A 14,567-nucleotide genomic window follows, 5' to 3' on the forward strand; every position below is an offset into this window, starting at 1 on the left:
TCCTGTTTTTATAGAAGCACGACGCTTGTATTTTACCGCTTTTAATAATTCGACTGAGCCATTTACACTCAGTCAGATTATAGGTGACAGACACAATATGTCTGACGTTTTTAACTTTTTACAATTTATTAATTTTTATACAAAGATCTAAGTTTTATGCTTTTACTTTTATACCTTTTTAACACGATAATTGTTTGACGTGGTAGCCTTGGCTACCAAAATGTTTAATAGCATTTTAAAATTTGACTTGGTGCATTATGGCCTTAGCTGCCAATGCGCCATAAAAAACCAAATTAAATCAAAATCAAAACCATAATTCCAACTCCCCTCTCCTACTCACCAATTCCCTCCCACTATGTCATTGTATCATTTTCTCTGCAAAAATATGTGTACTGATGATGCCATTCCTCTTTTGCAGCTGGTCATCTTATTAAAATTCACTGTAGAAATCACATAGGTTGTTTCTTTTTGAACTTGTAGGATTGCATTGTGTCCACAGTACCACAACAGTTGTGCCCATAGGATAATAAAATGAGCAAATAGACCAAGTTTGATTATTTTTTTGTGAAAAATTCTGAAGTGAGCAAAACAAATGTTGAAGAATCAATTACATCTCCTTCCAAGAGAAACAGTGATCGTGTTAGATGTGACTCCACCTTCATCGTTTGATCGGGAAAAAGTAGAAAGTGGGTACATTAAAAGTACAATCCTAATTACATTAAATGCTTCTTCACGTGTCAAGGTAACAGTCCACAGTGTGTTATTTGTTGAGAAATTTTGTCAAATAGCGCTATGTTTCCATAAAAACTAAAAATATCTCTTGATAAAACAAGTATCAAAACAAGCCAGTCTAGTTTTTTAAAAGAAAAGAAAACAAATATAAAGGTCAGAAAGGATTGCTTAATCAAACGTGTAATGTAATGTAATTGATGCCAGTCTTCTTGCATCATTCTTAATTTCACTCCAAATAGCTAAAAGTAAAAAGCCTTTCACTATAGGCCTTAAGTGCCAAATGTAGTGATTCGAGCGAGCTTTCAGTGAATTATCTAGTGTGCCAATTATTATAATTAGCTTTATTTTTTATGTTAATTTTTGCAATCTCCTTAAACGACTACTGTATATATTAATAACATTTAAAAAATTAAATCTTACTAATACAGAAATGAAAGTCACCTTTCTTTATATTAATCAGTTACTAACCTCTTTTTTTTTCCGTTTTTTTTTTTTTTTTTTTTTTTTCGTCACTAGATGGCACCGCTCTTGCCTTCATGGGGCGGGACTGGAACCCTGGGAGGAAAAGGTTTCTCTCCCAGGGCAAAAAGGAGCAAACACCATAGATTTTGAAACAAAGTCACAAAATCCTCTAACATGACCCAATCAACTCAAGAATGTGAAGAAATTAATGCAAACATGGCAAATGGACAAAAAACCAATATATATGAGATACCTGCACCAAATATCTCATCATTCATTCTACGTGCGAACAGACCACAGGAAAATTCTCCCCTTTCTTAATAAAAAATGTCTGGGAAATATAGTTGGAACTCCAAAAGCAGTAAAAAGGTTAAAATCCGGTGACCTACTAATTGAGACAGCCAATATACAACAATCAGAGCAACTAATGAAAACGTCCACGTTTTATTATTATTATCATTATTAGCCAAAGGTGCAAAGGAGCCTGAGGCTTATGTTGCACCAGACAAAAAAAAATTGAGTACCCTTAGCGAGAGAGAGAGAGAGAGAGAGAGAGAGAGAGAGAGAGAGAGAGAGAGAAGTAGGAGGGAATCACCAAAAAAAGAGAAGATTGATGGTATCCAGGTCAGGACCCTGGGTGTGTGTGTGTGTGCCAAGCCCATGCTCACCAGATGTGATCTGAGATCCCACCAAAAGTGGATGTTTTCCAGTAACAGCTACACCCCATAATATTTTAAATGCCTCGAAAGGAAAAAATCTCTGAATGGGATCTCCTCGATATAACAGAAGAAGAAATACTACAAGAAATGGAAAACCAAGGAGTCATACATGTTAAAAGAATAACTATCAAAAAAGAAGGAATAACTATGCAGACCAGAAATATAATTTTAACTTTCATTACTCCAAGTCCACCACAACATGTGAATGCAGGATACTTGCTTTGTCAAATCCAACCCTATATACCAAATTGTATTTGATGAAAATACAAATCAGACATAAAGTTACATACCAGGAAGCCAGAAAGATGCTACAACCAGCCAACACAAGGAAATGTGCTTATGCACAAATAACACAAGTAAAATAAACCCGAAACAACAAACAATAGGATCACAAACTGAAGTCACAATCGCACCAAATTAATCATTGTCAGATTGGACATGCAAATGGCTCACATTCCCAAAACAACAGAAACGAGAATCGGCTGCAAACACCCCAGTCTCAGTTCCACCAACGATAATTTCACCTACAGGGAAAAACCAAAGAAGACCCCTCCATAACAGTGCACCATGCTGCTGAACCAATGGACACAGCAGAAAAACACAACAAGAAGAACCCGTTCTAGAAATATTTGCTGAGGAAGATATGGAAATTTGAAAGCCATATTTCCCTAAAAAAGACAAATCACAGACAGAAAAATATAAAACAGTAACGAGTAAACAACCAGAAAACTCGTCTAACTAAAACAAAACTATGAATACTTTTATTCGGTTGAATTTTTGAGGTTTCTATAAGAACATTGACGATGTCTGGGATTTAATTTCTCAGTATCACCTGATATGTTTCTGCTTACAAGAAATGTATCTAAAACCTGATGATACAACTTAATCAAGAACTACACTATACATAGACGGAACTAATAAATAATTCTATAGCCTACAGAGGAGTAGCAATCCTTGTCAATTCTCACATACCAGTCCAAACACCACCTACAAACCAGTCTTGAGGCAGCAGCAGTGCATATAGTAGCAAGTATTTTAATAACAATAGTATCAATATATTTACCCCTGAACCAAGAAATAATTTAGGAAGACTTAGAAGAACTGATAGATCAACTATCCCATCCTTATTGTGTAATAGGCATCTAAATGGACATCGCCCCTTATGGGGAAATACTAATCTTAATAAAAGGAGATGTGAAATAGAAAAAATAATAGATGCCAAAAATCTAACCCTACTGAGTAGTGGAAAACACATGTATGTCCACCTTCCAACAGGAACCAGCTCAGCAATAGATCTTACTTTATGCTCCCCAGCGTTATATCCCATTTTAGAGTGGACAGTTCGTGAAGATCCATTACACATTATAGATATCCCATTTTAGAGTGGAAAGTTCATGAAGATCCATTACACAGAGACTGCTATCCTGTTATTGTCACTCTAGCAATAGACAGCCCATATCAATCCAGACGAAAAATCAAATAGTAGCTTCACAAAGCAGACTGAGGAAAATACAAAAATCTAGCAGTAATCGAACATCAGAAAGTTCGACAACTAACCATTGACCAGGCAGTACAATATGTAACCGAGCAAGTTAACCAAGCAGCAGAACAATCAATAACGAAAACATCTACCAGACTTCCTCTATTGCCAGAGCCTTGGTGGAATGAGGAATGTGCTCAAGCGAAACAAGACAGAAGCGGAGCATGGAATATTTTTCACAAAAATCCTACCACAGACAATCTAATACATTTTAAAAAATGAAAGCAAGAACAAAATATGTCAGACGGAGGGCACACACATGCCCTCCGTCTGACATCTCTCCCCTTCTTCCAGAGCTTTGCAGATTCCCTCAAGTCTAAAGTTATTCCACAAGGCTTTCAGCATATAATCCCTCCTATCCTGTCTGGGCAGAATTGCAGACACATACACATTCTGACCTAACCTCGTGTCATTGTTTCACCACAGTCCTATATTTATCCAACAGGTGGTCAAGTCATGTACATTTAATATCATTAGTCCCCACATGATTAATAATTCTCCCTCTACCTCCCTTAAAATCTGACAATCTTTTTGTAACATCCTCACGTGTGGCTTGGGTAGAATGTTATCAACTATAAATAGATATTAATGTTAGGGTAGCTTATTTATAATGATATATAACATGGAAATTGTCAAACACTATACTTTTATTAATAAAAACAAATGTTCAAAGTGTAGGAAATTTAGTTTTTCAAAGTCATGTTTCTGGAAAATAAATGAAAAACAAAGATTAAGTAGTTGGGAAATGTAAATAGCTTTAATTTAAATATGCAGGTTTAACTGTTTATTATATATTTATATTTATTATTATTTTTATTTATTATTTATTTTTTGGTTGCTGTATAACTTTTTTTTAATTTTCAGGCTAGGAAAAAAGCTGCTACAACAGAAGAATTATTATTTGCTGAAGGTTCACAGCTGCTTGTGGATGAAGAAATACCTAATCAATTTTCTTTGGGTGTTGAAGTATGCCCAGTGTTACCATTGCCCACTTCTAATAAATCGAATTCAGAAGTGCTCCTTGTATCTTCCAGTTTTGATTCTACTCAAAAATCAGGATTATCTGTTGCGTAAGTTGTCCATTGTGCTATATATTGTTAAAGATGCTATGCATACTCACATGAAGGACAGCTTATTTAAGTCATTTTGCTATAGCCATGTGCCTTGCAGCATTTATGTGTTGTAGCTAGTAGGTAGGGTTTTTAAGAGAAGTACATTATAAATAGAAATTAAATTGGTTAGTTTATTTTATTTGAAAATTTTCACACAGATATTAACAGGTTTCCAAGTAGTCTCCATTTCTTGTGAAAGGATGTTGAAACAATATTCAATTTCCTATTCGACTGTTTTCCAGTATTTGTAGTGTAACAAAAGTAATTGCATTGTTTTTTGTATTAGTATTAATATTAATCGTGGCAAAGTAATCCATGGAAGCAAGCTAGGGCATCAGCCAAAATTAAAAAAATATATAATAATAAATAAAAGTCATCCCAATTCATTTGGCATAACCTCTGATAACACTGTTCTGACATGATTTTTACCTCCACTAATATATCGGCTGTTTGCAGTCAAAGTTTATGCATAGATTACGAAAATGTTTGCATCACATCACAAATTCTCCATATATAGGTAAACTTGTAAAAACCTATAAACTCAGTATATCTCACTACAACTTAGGGAAGTAGATATGCTGCTGATCAGTTGCAATTCCTGCACACAATAATGTTTGCATGTGCTCATAGATGACAGTTATGTGGAGGAAGATTATAACTTGCTCAGCCTTGTCTATCTGCTTAAGCACCTGTACGTGATGAGCTGCACCTCCAAGTAATGCTGCTGGTTCTACAGATTAGCATCTCTAGGCTCCAGCACCCAAAACTTTGGTTCAGGGCTAACATCATAGGAGTCACCTGATTGCTGTGTGCTGCAACCTGTGGAAACTCGAAAAGAGGGGTGTGGTGGTTGAGAGGCCCAATTTCAATTCTCCACTTTGAACCATGCTTTAATGGAACAAGTCCTGTGTTGGCTCACCCAGGATCAATCTGCTACCACCCACAAGGGTCATCAGTATCAGTACCGTGGTCCCTCCCTTGGTCAAAGGTACAAGATTCACACTTGCAGCAGTGCAGGTATGGTTTCTGGGTAGTGGGAATCCATTTTGGGCTCCACAGGGAGATCAGGCACTGGTTTCCCACTGGTCATGAATGTTGTTAATATAAACTCTTCTTCTGCTGAGATCCCAACAAGGTCCCTACCAATGATCGAGAAAATGTTTCCTCAACAAAAACACCCAGAACCAAAGGGACATTAGTTCCAGCACCTCAATACCTTGTTCTATACTATAGCAATGAAAAGCTCATAGGATGAATGTCACCTTTCTTCATTCAAAAGGGCCTAGTAGGCTCAAGAAAATTGGACAAATAACTACGTTCTGACAACCTCTGAGCACATCTGTTACAATGATTGGGAATTCCAATCATTTGTAACACCCCTTCAAGGTATCACTGAACTCATTGCAAGACATAATCTCAGAATGGAATCTGCTTGACGTGTCTGAGGATATCAGTTTGGAACTAAAATTGCAAGGAGTGATCGCTGAAAAACAGATTCATCCATAGGGATGGGAATCTAATACCCACTAGAAACCTCATCCTTATCTTAAATTCATCACCATCTCCTAATTCAATCAAAACTGAATATTGTCACTTCCCACTACAGCCATATATTCCAAACTCATTGAGATGCTTCAAGTGCCAGAAATATGGGCACTTGCCAATGGCCTATCACTGTGTCCTTGCATGCATTCAGCATGGAGAAAGGAACCATCAAATTGCATCATGTTTATTTATGTTAAGACAGAGCTGAACATATCACACTACGAGGCAAGGAAAGGGAAACCAGTAAATGCAGTCAGCTAACATATGCTGAATAGTTTGCAAGTGTTCCATTGTGACAACAGAAATTACTGTCACCAGTGAGTCATCTACTCCTATTTTCTACCCAGTATTTATTGTGTTCTGAAAAACCTGCACGGGAATCTGTCTTCTACCACTGCAATATCAGTACCTCCAAGTTCTGCAGCACTAAAGGAACACTACATAAAATACAAGCGACCATGGTAGCTCGAGATAAATGGAAGTTGTAGTTAAGGTGACACCTGACAAATCAGTCCTGGTACTTTTTGTGGAAGAAGAAATGGATACAGGACAATATCCAAACTTTCCCAAAATAGGAAAACCCAACAGTAAAGAAATGAAATATTGTAAAGTAAAAAATAGAGTAAAAGAAATATTGTTCAAGGTTTAGGCCTAAGTGGATGTCAGATGAACTAATGAGACATATGGCAGAGAAGAAAAATGCATGGGATACATACAAATTAACATGTGACACAGAAGCCTATGATAGATACAAGTTGATCTGTAACCAAGTTACAAAGGAGGTTAGGCAGCCGAAGACAGATTACGAGAAATCCTTGGCAAGGGATGCAAAGAAAAACAGCAAAGAGTTCTTTACTTATGTAAACTCTAGAAGGAAGGGGATGAATCAGATTGGTCCACTTGATATTGATGGGTCAACTGTTGATGATCCTGCTCAGGTAGCTAACAAACTAAATGAATATTTTGCATCGACATTCACACATGAGGAGTTATTCAGCGAAGGGAATGCAAGAGGTGTATTTAACTCTGGCAGTAAGCTAGAGAATCTTGTAATAACTGAGAGTAAAGTGGAGGAGAAATTGTTGAAGATAAATACAAGAAAGGCACCTGGGGTGGATGGGATCTATCCAGTTATATTAAAGGAGGCAGCAAAGGAAGTAAGCAAACCCTTAGCCATAATTATGAGAACTTCCTTGGACTCAGGGGAAGTACCCATGGACTGGAGATGTGCAAATGTGACCCCAATTCACAAAGGAGGATCAAAGGGCGACACAAGTAATTATAGACCTGTTAGTTTAACTTCTGTTCCCGGAAAATTAATGGAGGCACTGGTTAAAGAAGCATTGCAGGATCCTCTAGACAAGATTTCAGTTATAGCTCAGACACAGCATGGTTTTTTTAAGGGGAAGTCTTGCCTGACCAATTTGATTGGATACTATGATGCAGTCACAAAAGAACTGGATGCAGGGAATAACTTTGATATTATATGCTTGGATCTTAGAAAGGCTTTTGATACTTTGCACATGGAAGACTGCTGCACAAATTGGAGTAGTGTGCATTGGAGGCAAATTGCTGCTATGGATAAAGGGGTGGTTGAGAGGGAGAAGACAGAGAGTGGTAATCAAGGGACACTGCTCATCGTGGACTAATGTTATTAGTGGAGTCCCTCAGGGTTCAGTATTGGGTCCATTATTGTTTTCTGTATTTATAAATGATATTGATGATGGTATATCAAGCTTAATGTCCAAGTTTGCAGACGATACGAAGGTTGGCAGGGTTGTCAAGGACACTACTGACACTATGCTACTGCAACAGGATCTGGAAAGGTTGAGCAGATGGGCTGAGAGGTGGCAAATGAAGTTTAACATTGACAAATGTAAAGTACTACATATGGGAAACAGCAACCCCAGAGCAACGTATTAACTCTGTGGTACTACACTGACAGTGGTAGAGAAAGAAAGGGATCTGGGGGTGGTTGTGCAGGCAGATATGAAGTTTTCTGAGCAGTGCAGATGGGCGGCAAGAGTAGCTCATGGTGTATTGTCGATGATATATAGGAATTTTTCTAGCAGGGATAAGGAAGTGATTATTCCCTTGTATAAGGCAATGGTCAGGCCACACCTAGAGTACTGTATACAGGTCTGGAGGCCTCATTTCAAGAAGGCTGTAGAGACTGGAACGAGTACAGAGAAGGGCAGCAAGATTAGTGAATGGAACAAAGGGGTGCTCTTACGAAGAAAGGCTTAAGTTTTGCATATTACAGTGTCTGGAGACTAGGCACCAGTGAGATGATCTGATAGAGGTGTATAAAGCCTTGAATGGTTTGAGCATGCTCAATGCTAATGGGATTCTTCCTCTTGCTCAGAATAATCAACTGAGAGGGCATAAATTCAAATTGAGGAAAGACAGATGTAGGATAGACGTGAGGAAATTTGCTTTTAGCCAGCTGGTGGTTGGTTGTTGGAACAGACTTCCATCCCTTGTCTTGGAAGTTGATAGCCTAAATAAGTTTAAGGCTCAGCTGGACAGATATTTCGAACGAACAGAGAGGTGAAGTGGAAGTGGTTATTTTTTATTTATTTATTTATTTATTATTATTTTTTTATTTATTTATTTATTTTTTTTTTTTTGGCTAATGCTGCATAAGCTTGCTTTCTTGCATCAAATGCCTCTACTAATGCTGATCTCATTATCAGCAGTAATTCTTTAGGCATTAAGAATCTGCAAGTAAAGAACCAACTGGGTGGCAGCAATCATGGGGGCTCACATCTGGTGAGTATGGGCTTGGCACACCCTGGGTCCTGAGCTGGATATCATAAGCTTCAAGCTCCCTTGAACCATATGGCTAATAATAATAATAATAATAGTAAAAAAAATAAGTCCTCAGCAAAAGTGCTGAGGACTTATTTTGGAATGTGTGGATCCAGAAAAGCTTCCAATGTGAAGCTTTTCTGGATCCACACAGCCCACATATCAGCTAAATTCGTAGAGTACAGTTGTTTTAGAATTCCACTGAAAGGTAGATGAAGTCAAAGCCCTCTCTTGCAAAAGTATAATCCAGTTAGATTTTGCTTGCAGAGACATATTTGAAGGCAAATGATGACCCTTGAAGTTGAATGATGATCACCACCTTGTACAACATATCTCTCATTCATAAGCATAGAAATGGGAATGGCTCATACTAGATAAGGAGTTGCTATGATTGTTGGCAACCAGTCCTATTTTAGCCTTTCCAACTTACAACCAGCTTAGAAGTTTAGCATTAGTATTAGTAGAGGCATATGTGCAAGAAAGCAAACTTATATGGCATCAGCCAAAAAAAAAAAAAAAAAAAAAAAACTTCACATTTCACCCATCCATTCACTCCAAAAGTTTGTCCATTTCTTCCTTGAATTTATATAACATCTCATCTTCCACAACGACAAATGAAATTTCTACCAACAATCAAATACCCGCTGGCTAAAGGCAAATTTCCACACATCTGTTCTACAACTGTCTTTCCTCAATTTCCCTTTATGCCCCCTCAGGTTTGTAATCTCTACAAGAGGATGAATCCCATCAGCATTGAGCCTGCTCAATCCATTCAAGACCGTGTACACCTCAATCACATAGTGTCACAGGTGCCTATTCTCCAGGAGCTGCAATTTGCTGAATTTAAGCTTTTCTTCATAAGAGCACCACTTTCTATCGTTCACCACTCTTGTTGCCCTTCTCTGTACTCACTCAAGCAACTCTACATCCTTCCTGAGATGCGGCTTCCATACCAGGTACGCAGTACTCAAGTTGTGGCCTGACCATTGCCTTATACAAGGAGATAATCACTTCCTCATCCCTGCTCACAAAAATCCTAAATATCATTGACAAGCCCCCATTATCTACTCTGGAAGCCTGTCTGCACTGCTCAGAAAACTTTATATCTGACTGCACAATTACCCCCAGGTCTCTGTTATTCTCCACTACCCTGAGTATAACACCACCAGTTGGTACATTTCTCTGGGGTTACTGCTGCCCATATGCAGTACTTTGCATTTGTCAATGTTAAATTTCAATTGCCACTTCCCAGCCCATAAGCCAAACTTTTACAGATCCTGTTACAGCAGCATACTGTCATTACTATTATTAACAACTCTACCAACCTTTGTATCATCTGCAAACTTTACCATTAAACTTGATATACCTTCATCAGTATCATTGATAAATATACAAAACAACAATGGGCCTAACACTGAACCCTTTGGGAACACCAGTAATAACATTAGTCCATGAAGAGCAGTGTCAATCGATTACTACTTTCTGCCTTCTCCCACTCAACTATCCTTTTATCCATTGTAGCAACTTGCCTTAAGGCCATACTGCTCCATTTTGTACAGTAGTCTTCCATGTGCAACAGTATCAAAAGTTTCTTGAAAAAAGTATGTGATATCAGAATTATGTTTTGCATCCAGTTCTTTTGTGACCACATCATGGTATCCAATCAAATTGGTCATACAAAACTTCCCCTTAGCAAACCATGCTGTGCCTGAATTATTACTGCAGTCTTAGTCTTATCTAGATGATCCTGCAGTGCTTCTTTAACTGGTAACTCCATTATTTTCCCTGGAACAGAAGTCAAGCTAACAGGTCTGTAATTACTCATGTCACCCTTTGTTCACCTTTTATGAATTGGAGATACATTTACACATCTACAGTCCGTGGGAACTTCCCCTGAGCCCAAGGATGCTCTCATAATTAGCATTGGTAGAGGCATATGATGCAAGAAAGCAAGCTTATTCAGCATCAGCCAAAAAAAAAAAAAAAATCACTTCCATTTCACCCCTCCGTTCGTTCAAAATACCTGTCCAGCTGAGCCTTAAATTTATTTAAGTTATCAACTTCCACAGCAAGGGATGGAAGTCTGTTCCACCAACCAACTACCTGCTGGCTAAAGGCAAATTTCCACACATCTATCCATATCTGGCTTTCCTAAATCTGAATTTATGTCCTCTCAGGTGATTATTCTGAGCAAGAGGGAGAATCCCATCCCCATTGAGTATGCTCAAACCATTGAAAGCTTTATACACCTCTATCAGATCACCTCGCTGGTGCCTAGTCTCCAGACACTGTAATTTGCAAAACTTAAGCCTTTCTTCATAAGAGCAACCCTTTGTTCCATTCACTACTCTTGTTACCCTTCTGTACTTGTTACAGCAGCTCTAAATCCTTCTTGAAATGAGGCCTCCAGACCTGTATACAGTACTCAAGGTGTGGCCTGACCATTGCCTTATACAAGGGAATAATCACCTCCTTATCCCTGCTAGAAATATTCCTGTATATGATTGACAAGACACCATGAGCTACTTTTGCAGCCCATTTGCACTGTGCAGAAAACTTCATCTCTGCCTGCACAATTACCCCCAGGTCCTTTTCATTCTCTACTACAGTCAGTGTAGTACCACAGAGTTGTTATGTTGCTCTGGGGTTGCTTTTTCCCATATGTAGTACTTTACATTTGTCAATGTTAAACTTCATTTACCACCTCTGAGCCCATCTGCTCAATCTTTCCAGATCCTGTTGCAGTAGCATAGTGTCAGTAGTGTCCTTAACAACCCTGCCAACCTTTGTATCGTCTGCAAACTTGGACATTAAGCTTGATATACCATCAGCAGTATCATTTATAAATACAGAAAACAATAATGGACCAACACTAAACCCTGAGGAACTCCACTAATAACATTAGTCCACGATGAGCAGTGTCCATTGTTGATTACCACTCTCTGTCTTCTCCCCCTCAACCATCCCTTTATCCATAGCAGCAATTTGCCTCCAATGCCACACTTCTCCAATTTGTGCAGCAGTCTTCCATGTGCAACAGTTTCGAAAGCCTTTCTAAGATATAAAATATATAATATCAAAGTTATTCTCTGCATCTTTATTCCTAGTTCTTTTGTGACTGCATCATAGTATCCAATCAAATTGGTCAGGCAAGACTTTCCCTTAACAAAGCCATGCTGTGTCCGAGCTATAACTGAAGTCGTGTCTAGATGATCCTGCAGTGCTTCTTTAACCAGTGCCTCCATTAATTTTCCTGGAACAGAAGTTAAACTCACAGGTCTATAATTACTTGTGTTAGCCTTTGATCCTCCTTTGTGAATTGTGGTCACATTTGCACATCTCCAGTCTGTGGGTACCTCCACTGAGTCCAAAGAAGCTCTCATAATTATGGCTAAGGGTTTGCCTACTTCCTTTGCTGCCTCCTTTAATTTAACTGGATAGCTCCCATCCACCCCAGGTGCCTTTTTTATGTTTATCCTCAACAATTTCTCCTCCACTTTCCTCTCAGTTATTACAAAATCATCTAGCTCACTCTAGAGTTAACTTCACCTCTGGCATTCTCCTTCCTGAATAACCCCTCATGTGTGAATGTAGATGCAAAATACTGGTTTAGTTTGTTAGCCACCTGAGCAGGATCCTCAACTGTTGAACCATCAATATCCAATGGACCAATCTGATTCATCCCTTTTTCTTCTAGAGTTTACATATGTAAAAAACTCTTTTCTGTTTCTTTGCATCCTTTGCCAAGAATTTCTCATAATCTGCCTTTGCCTGCCTAATCTCCTATGTGATCTTGGTTACAGACCAGCTTATATCTATCATAGGCTTCCATGTCACCCATTAATTTATATGTATCCCGTGCATTTTTCTTCTCTGCCATATGTCTCATTAGTTCATCTGACATCCATTTAGACCTAAATCGTGAACAATATTTCTTAGTGGGTATGTAAAGCCTAGTAGCTTCCAAGATAAGTTCTCTGAATGCTTCCCATTTTGAATTTGCTGTTGGTAACATCATTACTTGGTCCCAAATTATGGCTAATGGTTTGCTTACTTCCTTTGCCGCTTCCTTTAATATAACTGGATAGATCCCATCCAACGCAGTTGCTTTTTTTTTGTTTAACTTCATCAATTTCTCCTCTACTTTACTGTCAGTAATTACAAAATCATTTAACTCCCTGTTAGAGTTTGATAAACATCTGGCCTTCAAGAGGGAGATAAACATCTCCCTCTTGAATAACTCCTCGTGTGTGAATGTAGATGTAAAACACTCATTTGGTTTGTTAGCTACCTGAGCAGGATCATCAACAGTTGACCCATCGATATCAAGTTGACCAATCTGATTCATCCCCTTCCTTCTAGAGTTTAGATAAGTAAAGAACTCTTTGCTGTTTTTCTTTGCATCCCTTGCCAAAGATTTCTCGTAATCTGCCTTTGCCTGCCTAACCTCCTTTGTAACTTGGTTACAGATCAACTTGTATCTATCATACGCTTCTGTGTCACATGTTAATTTGTATGTATCCCATGCATTTTCCTTCTCTGCCATATGTCTCATTACTTCATCTGACATCCACTTAAGCCTAAACCTTGAACAATATTTCTTAGTTGGTATGTAAAGCCTATTAGCTTCCAAGATAAGTTCTTTGAATGCTTCCCATTTTGAATTTGCTGTTGGTAACATCATCAGTTGGTCCCACTGTATAGAATTTAAACACTGTTTCAGTCCATCGTAGTCACCTTTACGAAAGCAATAACCCTTCCCTTTACCCCTAATGGTAGTTACCTCTTTGAGTAAATCCCACTTCAGCACACTGTGATCACTGCCACCTAGTGGTTCATTTACCTGCAGATTCTTAATGCTTGAAGAATCACTACTGATAATCAAATCAAGAGTATTACTTCCTCTACTTGCCTCCCGAACATGCTGATGTAGAAAACAATCATCCAATAAATCCACAAAAGCCTTGCTAGTGTGCGAGTGATCAGCCTCCAAATTCCAGTCAATATCTGGGAAATTAAAATCCCCCATTATAAGACTCTCTTTTTTACTGGCCCACTCTATTTCCATGTACAGTTTCTTATTATACTCATCAGAGTCATTAGGCCTATAGCACACTCCTACTCTCAATTTTGATCTCCCAATGCTTATGTCACACCAAACTGACTCGACACTGAACTGTCCAACGATGTCGACTGGCTTCACTTCCTTGGATTTTATGTATTTCTTAACTAATAGCATAACCCCTCCTCCCTTCCTATCTTGGCTATCCTTTCTGTAGACATTGTACTCCCCAAATTCCAGTTCTGCATTCCTTATATCTGTGTGACACCACATCTCTGAAATCCCCACAATATCTGCCTTTGATGGGTTGAGCAATACCTCAAATTAAGACATTAAGACAATACAAATTCTTTCTTTCAAAATACAAGTACTTTCTCCCACCAATCACAAAACATTGGCTTGGCTGTATATGTAAATCAGTCAAACTTGACTTAATTAAAATATTGCATGTATTTGAAAATTTGGTGAACAAAAAATTTATTCCCACATGCACCATCTTGCAAAATATCCTGCCATCACCTATGACTCCAACACCACATGACACAACAGTGTGACGGAGGGGAAATCGGAGTGGAAAGAGACAG

At 38.3% G+C, this 14,567-nt stretch overlaps 1 protein-coding gene across 3 annotated transcripts in view; it reads left to right on the plus strand.

Annotated features, from left to right (window-relative positions):
- LOC150078996 (kinesin-like protein KIF21A) overlaps nucleotides 1–14,567 on the plus strand; it is a 755,520-nt gene that overhangs the window by 633,479 nt on the left and 107,474 nt on the right. For all 3 annotated transcript variants that reach the window (XM_090383539.1, XM_090383541.1, XM_090383540.1), the window contains one exon: nucleotides 4,318–4,523. In XM_090383539.1, the coding sequence (XP_090239665.1) occupies nucleotides 4,318–4,523 (206 nt within the window). The remainder of the gene's footprint in view (nucleotides 1–4,317; nucleotides 4,524–14,567) is intronic.

Source organism: Mastigoproctus giganteus, chromosome 10 (genome assembly GCF_048544385.1).
Source record: "Mastigoproctus giganteus isolate SK-2022 chromosome 10, ASM4854438v1, whole genome shotgun sequence".
Classification (NCBI taxonomy): domain Eukaryota; kingdom Metazoa; phylum Arthropoda; class Arachnida; order Uropygi; family Thelyphonidae; genus Mastigoproctus; species Mastigoproctus giganteus.